The sequence below is a fragment of the Strongyloides ratti genome, assembly GCF_001040885.1.
Source record: "Strongyloides ratti genome assembly S_ratti_ED321, chromosome : 1".
NCBI lineage: Eukaryota > Metazoa > Nematoda > Chromadorea > Rhabditida > Strongyloididae > Strongyloides > Strongyloides ratti.
The window spans coordinates 2,029,179-2,043,423 of record NC_037307.1 but is presented as its reverse complement, the minus strand read 5'-3'; the positions used below and the strand labels follow the sequence as shown (position 1 = coordinate 2,043,423).

Below are 14,245 nucleotides of genomic sequence, written 5' to 3'. Positions count from 1 at the left end.
TTTTTAAAAATTTACTTCATATATTTACCTTATTTAAGTAAAAATATTTTACTAACTTCTACTTTTTACTTAGCATTGGTTTATTGTTTTATTTAATTATAACTTTACAATGCTTGTATTTATTAATGCCTTCTTTTATACTTCAATTTGTGTAAGTAATTATAATTTAATATTTATAATTAAAATATATTTTTTTAGTTATTCAATCAAAATTATGAAAATAATTTAGTATCGAATGATATAACAGGTACCATGAACTGTAGTATTCCAAATTTTGAAATAGCCCCTGAAATTAAGGATGAATCTTTTAGTTGTTACAATATTAAAGAAAATTTAAAAAATTTAAGTTGTACCTCAAAGACAAAAAATGCTAAATGTACCTTTAAAAATGTTACTTCATTACCAAATTGTTCAAATCTTCAAAAAAATTGTGTTAGCCTTATATTTGATTGTAAAATATTAAAAAATAAAAAAGATTCAATTGAAACTTCTAAAGTAATAAAAACAAATATCATAAATAAATATGAAAAATCAAAATTTTCTTATAATGCAATAAAATATTCACGAGATATAACTATTAGAAAAATGATAGAAAAAGAAAGGTTATTTTTAAAGTTTGGACATTTAAAAACTCCAATATCAGAATCTAATTTTGAAACCATAGGAATATTTTGTACAATTATTAGTATATTTTCGTTTCTATTTTTAATTTATATTATAGTTATAATTCTACTGAAATGGGAAGAAGAAAAATTAGAATCTTTTTGTTAAAATATTTTTATTTTTTAATTTATAAATTTATTTCAGTTAAATATATTGTCATTTGTATTTAATAATAAATATTCTAAAATTTTAATATATCACTCTCTCAATGTTATCATACTTGAAAAAAGTGAGTAAACTTTAATATATATATCCCAAAGATAGAAAATATAAAATAATTATTTTTAAATTCTAATTATATAAATATTTCTCTTCTAATTTATCTTTTTTTTTTGACAAATAATAAAAATTTTAAAAATTAATTAAAGGTATTCTTATCATTATAAAAAAAAAAACTTAACACAATCCCTTATAATTAAAGTGATACAAGAAAATAAAATATATTATTCATCAATTTAAATTTAAATTTAAATATATGACTCATTTAACATTGAAACATATGGATTATAAAAGTTTTATTTGTAATTCAACAAACATTCATTGATAAATAAAATTACTATAAATATTTTTTATCAATTTTTCTACAAATTACTAATCAGATAATAGTCATAGGTGATATTACTTTGCTTTAAAAACTAATAATTAAAATAGTCAATATCTCTTTTTTTTAAATTATGACACAGATATATAACAAAAATGTATCAAATTTATTTTAACAATTAAAATATGTTCCTATTGGAACACTATTTTCAGAGTAACGTTTCGACATCGAATTATATTTATAAATTGAACTTCTAGTAAATAATACCATTTCACTTGATGCTTTTGAGTTAGCAAAACCACCTTTAACACCTTTGGGAAAATCTCCAAAATAATTTCTAGTCATTCCTGTCATTGTTGCTTGATTCCAATTTTCATCATAAACAGCAAATTGTCCATTTGGAGATAATATTAATTGATGACCATCATCCCAAACTAAAGCACCGCTAGGAATAAACATGACATCAGATGGCATACGTTTAGGAAATCCAGAATATGGGGTAAATTTATTTGATGATGAACTATATTCATATGCATAAACACGATTACTTGAAAATAAAAGTGTTAAACCAGATCTTGAATTAGTTACAGCAGCATCAACACTTGTTGGTCCACTTGGAAACATTGAAGTATATGAATATGTTTTTCTAACATTACTATAATCATTTCTACCACTTGAATCTACCTCATAAACAGTTCTACCAGAAATGATAAATCCTTTACTTCTGGTAACGGCTGCAAAACCATCAATATAACTTGGACATTGACCACTACCAAAACTACCAGAATCATCTGATGAACCATGAGAACGACTACCACTACTACCAAAAAATGAATCAGTTGTTGTTCTTGATCTTGGAGTTGTTGTTCTAGGTTGATTACTATTATCATCATCTCCAAATAATCTATCCCAAAGTGATGATTTTCTAGTTGTAGTACGAGAACCACTACCAAATGAGTCAGTTGAAGAACCAGAATCTGTTCTTCCAGATGATCCTCTAAATGGAGTAGTTCTTCTACCATAAATATCTTGAATTTCTGTAATATCAGAACGATCTAATTTTGGTTTGACATATCCACCACTACCATCAACAGGTTCTTTATAGAATGGTGTCATAATTGAACTTTCAACTTTTGAATGAGATAATCCTAATGCATGTCCAATTTCATGAATAGCAACAGAAAGAAGATCAACTTTTCCACGTGGTATTTGTTTTCCATTACTCATAGAAATCCAATTTTCATCTTCATCAAAATGAAGTAAACCTGTTTCAGGAAACATAGCATGAGCTAAAGAAATAATTAAAAAGTATATTTAATAATTAATAAATTGATTAAAACATACCAAGTACACCACCATTACCATCAGTAAATGGATAACTATCACCATGATCACCTCGGGCAAATTTAACTTTAATATCTGGATTTGCACTAGATGATACCTCTGTAAATTCTAATGGTGTAACTTCAGACCAAGCATTAAATGCTTCCTGTAATACTCTTTTAACATCACCTGAATCCATATCAGGTGTTGAAACTAGAAGAGTATATGTTAATTTATTTTTGTGCCATTTATAGACTGCTTCACGAGATGTAGCTAATGCCTGTACATCAAACATTCCACATCTTGGTTCTGCCATTTTAATCTTAGTATCTTCATCTAATTCTCCAGTTGCTTTTAAACCAGCAAATTCTTGAAATTTCCTAACAGCTGATTTTATGACACTTTTAACATCTGAAAAATCACCACCATTTGATCCTTGAACCATATGACTTGGTGCTACATAACCAAAACTTTGTAAATATTCCTGTGAAAATATTATTATATTAAAAAAATCTTTTTTTATAAAAATTATAAAATACCCTTGCTTTATCATCAGATACAGGTTTTATATCTTTTCTTCTGCTTGAGTGTGAATTTTTACTACTACTACTACTACTACCAGATCCACTCAATAATCCAAATAGATCAAAACCAATGACATCATAAGATAAAAGACAAAATAAAAATATAAAAAATATATGTCTTTGTTGCGCTAACATAATTTAATTAAAATTTAACGTAGTTATATCAAATAAGTAGTAATATTTCATTAATTAACCTTTTAAAGGTTTATCTATTAAAGTTTTACTAAAATTTTTCTTCTATGGGTGTCTCTATCACTTCTAATGAAGAAACAATTTGGTAAATTTAAAGAATATGTAAACATAAATTTTTTATTTTACCAATATATTAATTTTGTGTTCCGGTTTTACTACAATAATATTAGTCATTATATATTGTGGTTCATCTAATAATTATAAAAGTTTATGGGTGTATATTTATTTAAAATTTATTTTTTTATCTCATCATCTTTTTGTCAATGTGATACATTTTTTTTAATTGAGTATTTATTAATTGTATTGTTAACATTTTAATTTATTCATTAATATAAAAATGTTTCTATTTTTAAGTTAAAAAAATAAATCTTATATTTAAAAAAAAAAGATTTATTTGTTTTTTCTAAAAATGGTATAATAAATTGTTTAGAATATTTTTATAATACTATTTAATATCAATTTGTGTATAGCGTAATTAAATTTAGAAAATGTTTGATAATTATAATGATAAGTAAAAATTTTACACATTAACAACTTAATTCTTCTATGTAAATTAATTAATATAAATAAAATGTAAGGTAAAATTAAATGAATATATATTTAATTAACTATAATCACAAATTGATACACAAAGTTTTATAAAAATGTAATTATTATATTTAATTATTATTACAATAATATTTTAAATATTTAACTAAAAAAGATAGAATAATAATTCTTCATAAATATTTATTTCAAAGATCAATTTCAATTAGTAAAACAATAACTTTGACATATTATTATTAATTATTATTTTTTTAAAATTATTAGAAAAAGTATTTTATGCTTCAAAAAAAATAAAACAACAAAACTAAATGTTATTGAATATTACCCTAAAAACTTTAAAAATTTTTTTAATAAAGTTTTTTTAAACAGGAGCAATGCTTGATATTTAAAAAAAAATTAAGCTACTATTTAGTAGTGGAAAGACAAAACAAACAAGAAGTTATTATTTATTAAGGCTAAAAAATAAAAACCTTCTAGTTAATTAATTGTGCAAATTTTTTGTAGTTTACTACTTATTAATAATAAGTTAATATTTCCTTTACATAAACCGACTCCTGGAAGTATCTTTTTTTTTTTGAAACAAACGGCGTGTGGAAGCAATTGGTAGGACTATTTTTTTTCTATAAATAGTTTTTCTTTTATTAGTAAAAACAAATAAAATATCATTTTTTGATAACTTTATTTATTATTAAAGTAAGATTTATTTTTTTATATCATTAAAATGAATTCTTATTCTACTAATAGTATACAAAATATACCTTCAAATTATTCTGATCAATTTTATAACTATTCATCAATGGAAATGAATCCTAAAACAGTTGAATATCAAGTTCCAGTTCCTGACTATACATCTAATATACCAAATGCAAGTTTTTCTTTTTCAGGTTATCCTGTCTATGGTGGTACCCCTTTGTCTAATTTTTCAACACCCTCTAGTAGTAATAGTACACTAAATTCATCTGCTTCATCAGATGATATGTGTAATGAATATATGAAGTACATAAACTCTTGTTATAATTATCAAAATTTTAGTCCCCATAATTATAGTAGTCCACTTTTAAGTAATTCTAATAATCCTATAGTTTTACCATCTAGTATGTCTACACCACCTTCGTTAGACAATAACACATCTTTAGAATTCAATTCATTTAATGAAAATAATGAAAACTATCAATCAAATGTTGGATATATGCCAAAACAATATATAAAAAAGTCACACACTACACCAACTACTAATAATTATAGAAAAAAAAACCAAATACAACAACAAATAGATTCTGGTGTTTATAATAAATGTGAAAAAATTCCGTCATACTTTGAAGCTTGTCAATATGTAATAAGTAAGTTTCATTTTCATAAATTTTTAATTATTATTTTTCTTAGAACACATTGATTCTATTGTAATTAATTTTACAATGAGAATTTTAATGAATCCAGACAATTTCTCAATATGCCATTGGACAAAATATTGTTGGGAGTTTGTTATTACAGATCCAGATTCATTTGTATCATGTTTTTGTGAAGAATTTAATTTAGACAAAAATCTTATTACAATTGCTCATGTCTCAAAAGTTTATAAAATTATAGGAAGTAGTACAGTTTATGGGCAACCAATTATTGAAAGAGTAAAATGTCGTAGAAATGCTTTTAGATTATTTCCAAAACATCAAAATTTTACTTATCCGAGATTAAAAGATTTAGGTAGTAATTCCTTATCAACAACATTTTTGAAAGATGAAGAAAAAAAAGCTTTAGGAAAATTAAGAAAAATTAAGACTAATGTTCCAATTTTTAGTAGAAAAAGAAAAGGTTCCGGTAAAAATGAAGATGATAATAATGAATCATGCATTGAATCTCCAAAACAAAAAAGACTTGATAGTTATTTGTGTTCATTCTACTAGTGTAATTATATTAATTTCTAGTTTTTTTCTTTTTACTTTTTTTTATTGTATATTATAATAGATTTTTATTTATAATAAAAAAAATTTTCATAAAAAAATTTATTTATTTGTAATTCAATATATATTTATTTAAATACACTCTATTTATAAACAATTTTATATATATTAATTTTATCTTTTGAATTGGTTAAATATTAAAAAGATTTTTTTTAATATACAAATATTTCAATAAAAATTCAAAAGATATCTTTTCTACTATTTAAAAATTTCATTATCTTTATATTTGTCTAAATTTATACCTTTGAGAATTTTGTGTGAAAAAGCTTTGTCATTTTCTATAGCTTCAATAAGTTTTTCGGTTGTTGAAAATGTTAACATAGGCCTTATGTGAAATAAAACAATACATGCTAATTTTGATGAATAAAAATCAGAAGAAAACTGATGAAGTATATGGACTTCCTATTAAAAACAAAATTTTTAATTATTTTTTAAAAAAAAAATTTATACTTACTAAAGTTTTATTTCCTCCATTAAAATGTGGATTATCACCATACGACATTACCATAGGAAATAAATCACTATTATCTATTTTAGCAAAACCACAATAAACACCATTTTCAAAATTTTTAGGTAATTGTGAAACTGTTTCAGGACTAAGATTAGCAGTTGGGCAATTTAGTTGTTTACCACCTCTTCCAAAACCATGAACAACGGTTCCTTTAAAGGATACCGGTAAATTACAATTCATTATTTCTAAAAATAAATAAAAATAATAATATATAAAATAATTATATATGTTAACGTAAAACGTAAAAAATAATTAATACAAAATAATATCATAAAAAAAGAAGAAATTTTAATTATCACTAATTATTTTTAACCCTTCTATAGCTTTATCCCTTAATACTGAAGGTTGAAATTTGTCATTAATATATATTTCACATATATCAATAAACTTTTTAGTTAATTCTTCACTACATGTTAAATTAAAATATTTTACAAATACAGGAATATTAACTAAAACAGTTTTTTGAAATTCAAACATTTGACTATAACAATATACTGGATCAACTTTAGAAGATTTTTTTGATGTTTCTTTCATTGCAAATGATATACTTGTAATAATTTCATTTACTTTTATATACATAAATGTACCTGAAAGTACAGACATATATGATATAACAGAAATAGCTTTAGCAGCGACAAGAAAAATTATCGGATTTTTTAATGCTTCCATATATTCATTTTGTAATCGGATTACTTTATATTTTATACTTTGCCAATTACCATATATAATAGGTAATGTTTTATTTCTAAAATTTCTACAAAAATATAATCCTTCTTTCATGATATCAAAAACAATAACTTGTATTGGTAAGAAATCAGATAATATTAAATGTTTAGTTCTAGTTAATATTTTATGTATTAGTATTATAACCTCTGGTAAAATCTCTTCTTCATCTTTCTCATAATCATAGGTACTTTTTAATTCACCAAACCATGAATTAGAAGCATTAACAAAAGAGTATAATGTTTTCAATAGATTAAATATTCTTGTTTGATTGTTATGATCTAATGATAAAAGAATATCCTCAACAATATATTTTGTCTCTTCATAAAGATTGATATTACAATCATCCTTATCTTTAAGATAAAATATCAATCCTGAAAGTACATTTGCTGCCCTTGAACATTTTGTATAATCTTTTAAATTTGTATTACATAAAAATACTAATGATGGTATAGATCTATAAAAATAAGGATTCATAATAATATTAATAGATAATCCTGTTACTTGACATATTGAAGAATTATTACAAAATGTATATGTAAATAAAGTATAATAAAAATTATTGATAAGATCAATATAACTTAATTTTGAATGAAGTTTAGAAACAATTTCACTACCCAAAACTAATAAAATTGATACTAAAAATGATTCTTTTGTTGTTGTAAAAACATCACTTGAAATTTCTTTATCTTGTTCTTTTATTTCAAAAAGTTTTTCATATGATATTAAATTTTGTATTGAAATTTCAAGTAATAATAATAATGAATTATCATATTGACCATTCTCATTTGATTCAATTTTTAAAAGTAAACCTGTACATAACATAAAATAACTTATTTTTCCATCTACATTAGACATATTAACAACATTTAATATGTTATCAAATAGATCATTTGTATTTCCACTTTTTATTAAAATATCACAAATATTTAATATTAATTCATTTTTGACATTATTTTTTAATTCAATTGAATTAAAAAATTGCAAAGAATTTTGATATGAATCACTTTCTCTTTCTGTAACAATAGAAACTTTGTCAATATTTACAGATAAAATAGATGCAATAGTGTCTATTAATTTTGTAGAAACAGACAATATTGTTGATAAATATTTTGGTCCAAGAATAACAATTAAATTATGAATACGAAGTAACACTCTACTAATATCAATTTGATTTTTTGTTGTTGAAGATAAATTTGATAATGAAAGTTTATCAAGTGAAATATTTAATTCTTTTGTCAGGTGGCGAATGAAAGATGATTTATCTAATTCTATATATTTTTCAAAAATATTACTAATTTCATTTTTAATAACAGTATTTTCATCATTGTAAATATTAATACATACCTCAATCAACATACCCTTTATCTGAGGAAATTTAATTTTAAATGTTTCATTGAAATTTCTTAACATAGACAAAACTTTTAATCTAACATTATTATTTTTGTGTGTCGTTAAATTTGATATAATTCTTTTGAGAATAACCTCAAATTGACTACCTCTTTTTTCAATCCATTCATCATATGTTATCATGACAACACTTTCTATTAAATTGAGACAAATAAGTACAATGTCACTATTTGTATTACTTCCTTTATAAATAGCTGCTTCAGAAAAATTATTTAATAAACCAGGAACAATATTTTTTATCAATGGTTTCATTACATTTCTTGGAATTTCTTTTAATAATTTATAAATTGATTGACCAGATAATAATCTATAAAAGTTACAACATAAGGATATAACAAATTATTAAACCAACCTTAAATCAATATCTCTCTTCTCATCACATAATATAAAATGTATGTTAATGAAACATTTTTGAATTGTATCAAAATTTTCTTCAAAAAATTTTTCAATCCATATCAAATTTTTGTAATCACGACACAATAAAGAATTAAAATCAACTAAAGCTTTGAGAATAGGTTGTAATGAGACAGAATAATTTTCATAATTTTTCTCCAAAACGTTTGTGGCTTCTATATAGAAATGGGTGAATTTTATATATGTATTATCAACCATAATTTAAGAACAGATAAGCTAAGAAACTTTGATATCTTATAACGATTTTTTTTAAACTTATTGGTTTCACGTTACTTCAAAATTATTTATGTAACACATTAATTATGATATATCCCCAAAAATGGATGATGCTTTAATAGTAGATTGGTTAAAATTGATAAACTTGATTTTTTTTTTCATTTATTTTTTTTTTAATATCTTTCACCAATAAATTATAATTTATTTTTTTTTATCTTTATATACCAGTAAAATATCTTTTCATTTTTTATATGAGCAATTTTTATTTAACATTAATTAAACGATAACAATTAAATTTGTTAATAAAATTTATTTGAAAAAAAAAACAAAAATTAAATTAACTTTATTTACCAAAAAAAAATTTTTTTTTATTAAAGATTAAAATCTTTATTAAAATATAATTTTTTAATATGATCATTTGGTTAAAAGGATAGATAAAAAAAAAAAAGATGTATATTTGATTGTCACGCCCTTACATCAGACAATGGATGATCAAAAGATTTGAAATAAGGAGGAAAATATTTCACGACAGTCCATCTTATTTTAAATTAAGTTGTCTAAATCTTGTTTTATTTTTGCTTGTGGTTATCATTTATTATTATTATTTTTTTCTATTTCTAATAAATATGCAAACTTTTAATTATTGTATTATATTTTTTATTCTATTGTTAAGTAAAAAAACATTATCATTAGAAGGTATTATACATATTTCATGGATATTTAAATACTTTTATTTTTTTTTAGAATATAATTATATTTTTAATTCAACACAATGTAAGGAATCTATTATTGACACTAAATTTGGCATCTGCCTTCGACCATTATTAAATTTATGGGAATCTATTAAATCAGAAGAATTATATGCTTCAAAAATTTTATTTCCTGTAAGATAAAAAAAAATTTTTTTTTTAACTTGTCATAAAAATTTTTATAACATTTTATATTATTATTTTACTATTGAAAAAAAATTTTCTTTTTAGGTACCATTTTTTAAAACAGAATCACTTACCACATTATGCCGATTTTATACAAAAATTAAATATGATTGTTTTAATGATAGTAATTATACAAATTCATGTTCTTCATTGTCATTGAAAGAATATTTTTACTCACAATTAGACTACTTTTGTGGTATAAAAGAAGGTATAAAATATTGGTCAGAATTTAGTTGTCTAAGAAATATTTTATTAGACAGTAAAGAAAATAAAAATTTCAATGTTAATATATGTTTTAATTTTATAAATCAAATAAAAATAAGTAATAAGGAAGATAAATGTAGGAATATGGAGCATTTTATGAGGTGTATTGGTAAATATGTTAAGGTAAAATGTGGTATACATACCTTAAAAGTTTTGATGGATGCAATTAAAGTTTTTGGTTGCTTAAAAAATGACAAAATTATATTTAAAAGGAGTAAGTTTAAATTGCACTTATCAGCACTTAACTTTTTAGCAACGCACCAAAATTATGGTACTTCAATAAATGTTAAAGGAGATAATGATATGATATTAAAATATATCCAAATTTACACAAACACACCACCTTCTACATCTATAATTGATTTTAAAACACATAGTATCATTAAAAAATACTTATCTTCTAAAAGTGATATTGAAAAGAATCATTCACCATTAAATAATTTACTTTCATAATTCATTTTTATAAAGATAATAGTATAAAATTTTTGTATAATCACTTTTTCTCTTTTTTTTTCACTTATTTTTTAGTTTCTACAAGTAGTTTAAAATTTGAGAGAAAAAATATTGGTAATAATTTAAAATGGACTTCTCCCAAAAAGTATCATACAGTAGAGACATGTGATTATGTTAAACAAAAAAAATTAGTTGAATGTTATACACCATTAATGCTTAGATGGGATCAAATTGAAAAAGAAAAAATTTATAATAAAAGTGAGGAAAAGTATCATTTTTTTCCAATGTTAAAAAATAATTTACATGAAATTGCTGAGTTATGTGATATGTTAAATGTAATTATAGATGAATGTTTAACGACACCCGTCATTCAAGAATGTCTTACAAATGAGGTTTGTTATATTTTTTTTTTAATATTTTATTTTTTTACATATATATTTTAATTTTTTATTAGAATCTTGTATTTGTTGATCAAGAATTAGGACAAACATGTGGATATCTTCATAAAAATATTTTTAATTCAGATTTTATATGTATGAAAAATATCATTATGAAAAAACTAAAATGTCACTCAATAATAATAGGACGTAATTTCCCAGGTTTAAATCCATTAATAAAATGTAAACAACAAACACAATTTTATGAATGTATTCATGATGATATAAAAAATAATTGTGGTGAAAAAAGTTTAAGAATTTTAGATGATACTATTTTTAATTATGGTTGTAAACATCCAAAAAAACATTTATCTGGTGTTACAAAAGATGAATCTTTACATATGTTAAATAGTAATAAACATCTTTCATTTGACGTTGGCTATAAAATTGATAATTCATTCATCATAACAAAATATGGTGAATCTATTACCAAGGGAAAACCTTTTCATTATAAAATATCTAATGATTGTACTCATTTTAATTTAATGATATCTAGAAGTTGTACTTCTAATATAACAAATGAATTGAGAAATACAATATTTAATACAAAAAATCCAATTACATTATCTATTTTTTTGTTTTCACCAGAAGAATTATTAAATATGTGTGATAGTTATGCTAATGTCTTTCTTTGTGGTGGATTAGAAAATGTATTAAGTTGTATGGATGATATCAATATTCGTTACGTTAGAGATACTCTTGCTTATCCCTGTAAACCAAAAATAATATCACAATTTTTAAAAGCATTTATTTGTATCAAAAATATTATTAATCAAAATCGAAGAAATTGTAAAAAATTTATAGTTGGAAGAATTTTACAAGGTGAAGATCAAAGAAAATGTAAAGGAATTGCACAATTTTATGATTGTATTTCAAGTGATGTAAAAAAATATTGTGGTGATAATGGAAAACATCAGTTATGGCAGTACATAAATGAATATGGTTGTTTGTAGTTACTTTTATTATTTATTTTTTTTTTTAATTTACAAAAAAATAATCTAATTAAAAAAATTTACAATACATATAAACATAATATAAGTTAGCAATATTTAGTTATATATTAATTTATATACATTTATTTTTTTTCATAAAAATAATTTAACATGACAATATTTATTGGAAAATATATTTGTTTTTAAATTACTTAAATTATTTTTTTTAAAGTGATTATTATTTTACATTACAATCGTCTTTTTTGTAACAACTTTTTTTAATTACATCAACTTAAAATATTCATTTGAATATCTCATAATATAAAATATTTTAAATACCAATTAAAGTAATAAAATAAAAACTGTAATTGGAGACCTAATTTAAGAAACTTTAGTTATATTATTGAACTTATGACATTTTGATGAAATCAGGTAAATAGAAGTTGTTTATGCCTACAATATAATACCCAATTAATAAATTTTTTTTTTCTATAAATTACAATTGAAAATTGATACAATATTATTTCTGATTTATTTTAATTACAATTAAAAAAGTTTTTATTTTTAATTATATATTTTTCTATTGTAATATGATTAATAACAAAAATTTCTTTTTACAAGACAAATAAAAATTTGAGATCTTTGATAATCTTATGAATACAATTATAATTATATAAAGATACTCAAATTAAAACACAAAAAAAAAATTTGATTTAATGTTTTTATTATCATTATTTACTTTAAAAAAAAATTTATTGGCTGAAAAAGAAATGAATCAACAATTATTATTATTGCCAGTTGTTTGGTTTATAGTTTAAAAAAAATTTTTTTATCTCATATTGAATTTTTGTTTAATGGAAAATATAAAGTTAAAACCAACGTAAAAATCTCATTTTGAATTACAATTTTTATTTTCCAAATCTCATTGGACGTGGTCTATCTCTTCTGAAAAAAAAAATTTATTGTTACAGGAAAAAAAAAGAGGTAAATAAACTAACCGTTTATCGTAGACATTACCACCTACCATTACATCTTCAGCTGAAGAAGGTTTATTATACATTGAATAAAATCGAGCGAGTCTAATCATATTAGGTGGAGCATCTAAAAAAAAAGTTATAATAAAATATTTCAAGATTATTAAATTTAAAAAACATACATAATTTATAATCATCATCATACATTCCATCAACTTCATCAACAACTTTATTTTCCTTGCTTTGTACGATAGTAATTGCAATCAGTAAAAAAACGAAAATTTTAACAGCTCCAATTTTTGGCAGCATTGTTGAATGTTTTAACCTAATAAATAACTAAAAAAAAAGAAAATAAAAAAAAAGAAAAACTTATTAATACATAAAATCTAACATTAAAAATAAAACAAAATAAAGTATATTATATTTTCAATGGCATGTGTCTTAAAAAACAAATTTAAAAAGAAAAAAAACGGTGGGTTGTATCAATATGGTAATTAAATAATTTAATGTATTTGGTTTGATTTAAAAGCATAAAATATATAAATGAATAGTTAATTATGGTATGATATTGTAAATAGTTAATATTACAGAATAATGAAAAAAAATTCTCAATATGTTATCATCTAATAATTATATGCTTACTTAATCAATGTAAACATAAAATATAGTTAAATGAAGGTATATGTATATGTTGTTGGCATTATTCATAAAAGGAAGTAATTTAATTAAATATAGTCTTTCAAAATAAATATTAAAATGATTATTTAAAAAAATAAAATAGTATTTTTATTATATTTTTTTTAATATACATATATATTTAAAAAGTAGATATTTTTTGATAAAGATTGACAAAATGAAAAGTTCATGAGAATTCATGAACTTATGTATATTTTTAATTCTTTTCTAATTTCTAAAATTTCACCGCCTTCTCTGACATTTTATTTATAATTAAAATATAATAATAATGTATGTTTGAAAAAATAATTTAAAATATAAGATGGAAACATATAAAAAACATTTATAACTAAATTGTTATTAAAAATTTTGTAAAATTTCTTTTAATGACGGTAATTAGAATTATGTTACCAGGATATAAAGAAATTACTTTTAACATTAATATGAATGAAAAATAGTTTACAAATAGTATCTAAAGAATGTGATGCTTTTTA

At 21.6% G+C, this 14,245-nt stretch overlaps 7 protein-coding genes across 7 annotated transcripts; 3 read left to right on the top strand and 4 right to left on the bottom strand.

The window, feature by feature from the left end:
* Positions 1-109: 109 nt before the first annotated feature.
* On the top strand, positions 110-771 carry SRAE_1000064000 (Hypothetical protein; the record flags this gene model as incomplete). Its single annotated transcript, XM_024647498.1, has 2 exons — positions 110-151; positions 199-771. The coding sequence occupies 2 exons, from the start codon at positions 110-112 to the stop codon at positions 769-771; spliced, it is 615 nt and encodes a 204-aa protein (XP_024501569.1).
* A 604-nt stretch (positions 772-1,375) lies between these two features.
* Positions 1,376-3,246, bottom strand: SRAE_1000063900 (FI21212p1; the record flags this gene model as incomplete). Its single annotated transcript, XM_024647496.1, has 3 exons — positions 1,376-2,493; positions 2,549-3,011; positions 3,067-3,246. 3 exons carry the CDS (start codon positions 3,244-3,246, stop codon positions 1,376-1,378), a joined length of 1,761 nt encoding a protein of 586 aa, XP_024501568.1.
* A 1,324-nt stretch (positions 3,247-4,570) lies between these two features.
* SRAE_1000063800 (Saposin-like domain-containing protein) lies at positions 4,571-5,750 on the top strand (the record flags this gene model as incomplete). Its single annotated transcript, XM_024647495.1, has 2 exons — positions 4,571-5,189; positions 5,233-5,750. 2 exons carry the CDS (start codon positions 4,571-4,573, stop codon positions 5,748-5,750), a joined length of 1,137 nt encoding a protein of 378 aa, XP_024501567.1.
* Positions 5,751-6,005: 255 nt separating this feature from the next.
* Positions 6,006-6,498, bottom strand: SRAE_1000063700 (Riboflavin kinase; the record flags this gene model as incomplete). The annotated part of the gene is made up of 2 exons (XM_024647494.1): positions 6,006-6,209; positions 6,262-6,498. 2 exons carry the CDS (start codon positions 6,496-6,498, stop codon positions 6,006-6,008), a joined length of 441 nt encoding a protein of 146 aa, XP_024501566.1.
* A 108-nt stretch (positions 6,499-6,606) lies between these two features.
* On the bottom strand, positions 6,607-9,063 carry SRAE_1000063600 (Armadillo-type fold domain-containing protein; the record flags this gene model as incomplete). The annotated part of the gene is made up of 2 exons (XM_024647493.1): positions 6,607-8,758; positions 8,804-9,063. The coding sequence occupies 2 exons, from the start codon at positions 9,061-9,063 to the stop codon at positions 6,607-6,609; spliced, it is 2,412 nt and encodes an 803-aa protein (XP_024501565.1).
* A 644-nt stretch (positions 9,064-9,707) lies between these two features.
* Positions 9,708-12,123, top strand: SRAE_1000063500 (Hypothetical protein; the record flags this gene model as incomplete). The annotated part of the gene is made up of 6 exons (XM_024647492.1): positions 9,708-9,777; positions 9,826-9,965; positions 10,062-10,494; positions 10,534-10,656; positions 10,809-11,125; positions 11,188-12,123. The coding sequence occupies 6 exons, from the start codon at positions 9,708-9,710 to the stop codon at positions 12,121-12,123; spliced, it is 2,019 nt and encodes a 672-aa protein (XP_024501564.1).
* An 887-nt stretch (positions 12,124-13,010) lies between these two features.
* On the bottom strand, positions 13,011-13,385 carry SRAE_1000063400 (Hypothetical protein; the record flags this gene model as incomplete). The annotated part of the gene is made up of 3 exons (XM_024647491.1): positions 13,011-13,047; positions 13,101-13,203; positions 13,259-13,385. The coding sequence occupies 3 exons, from the start codon at positions 13,383-13,385 to the stop codon at positions 13,011-13,013; spliced, it is 267 nt and encodes an 88-aa protein (XP_024501563.1).
* Positions 13,386-14,245: the final 860 nt, after the last annotated feature.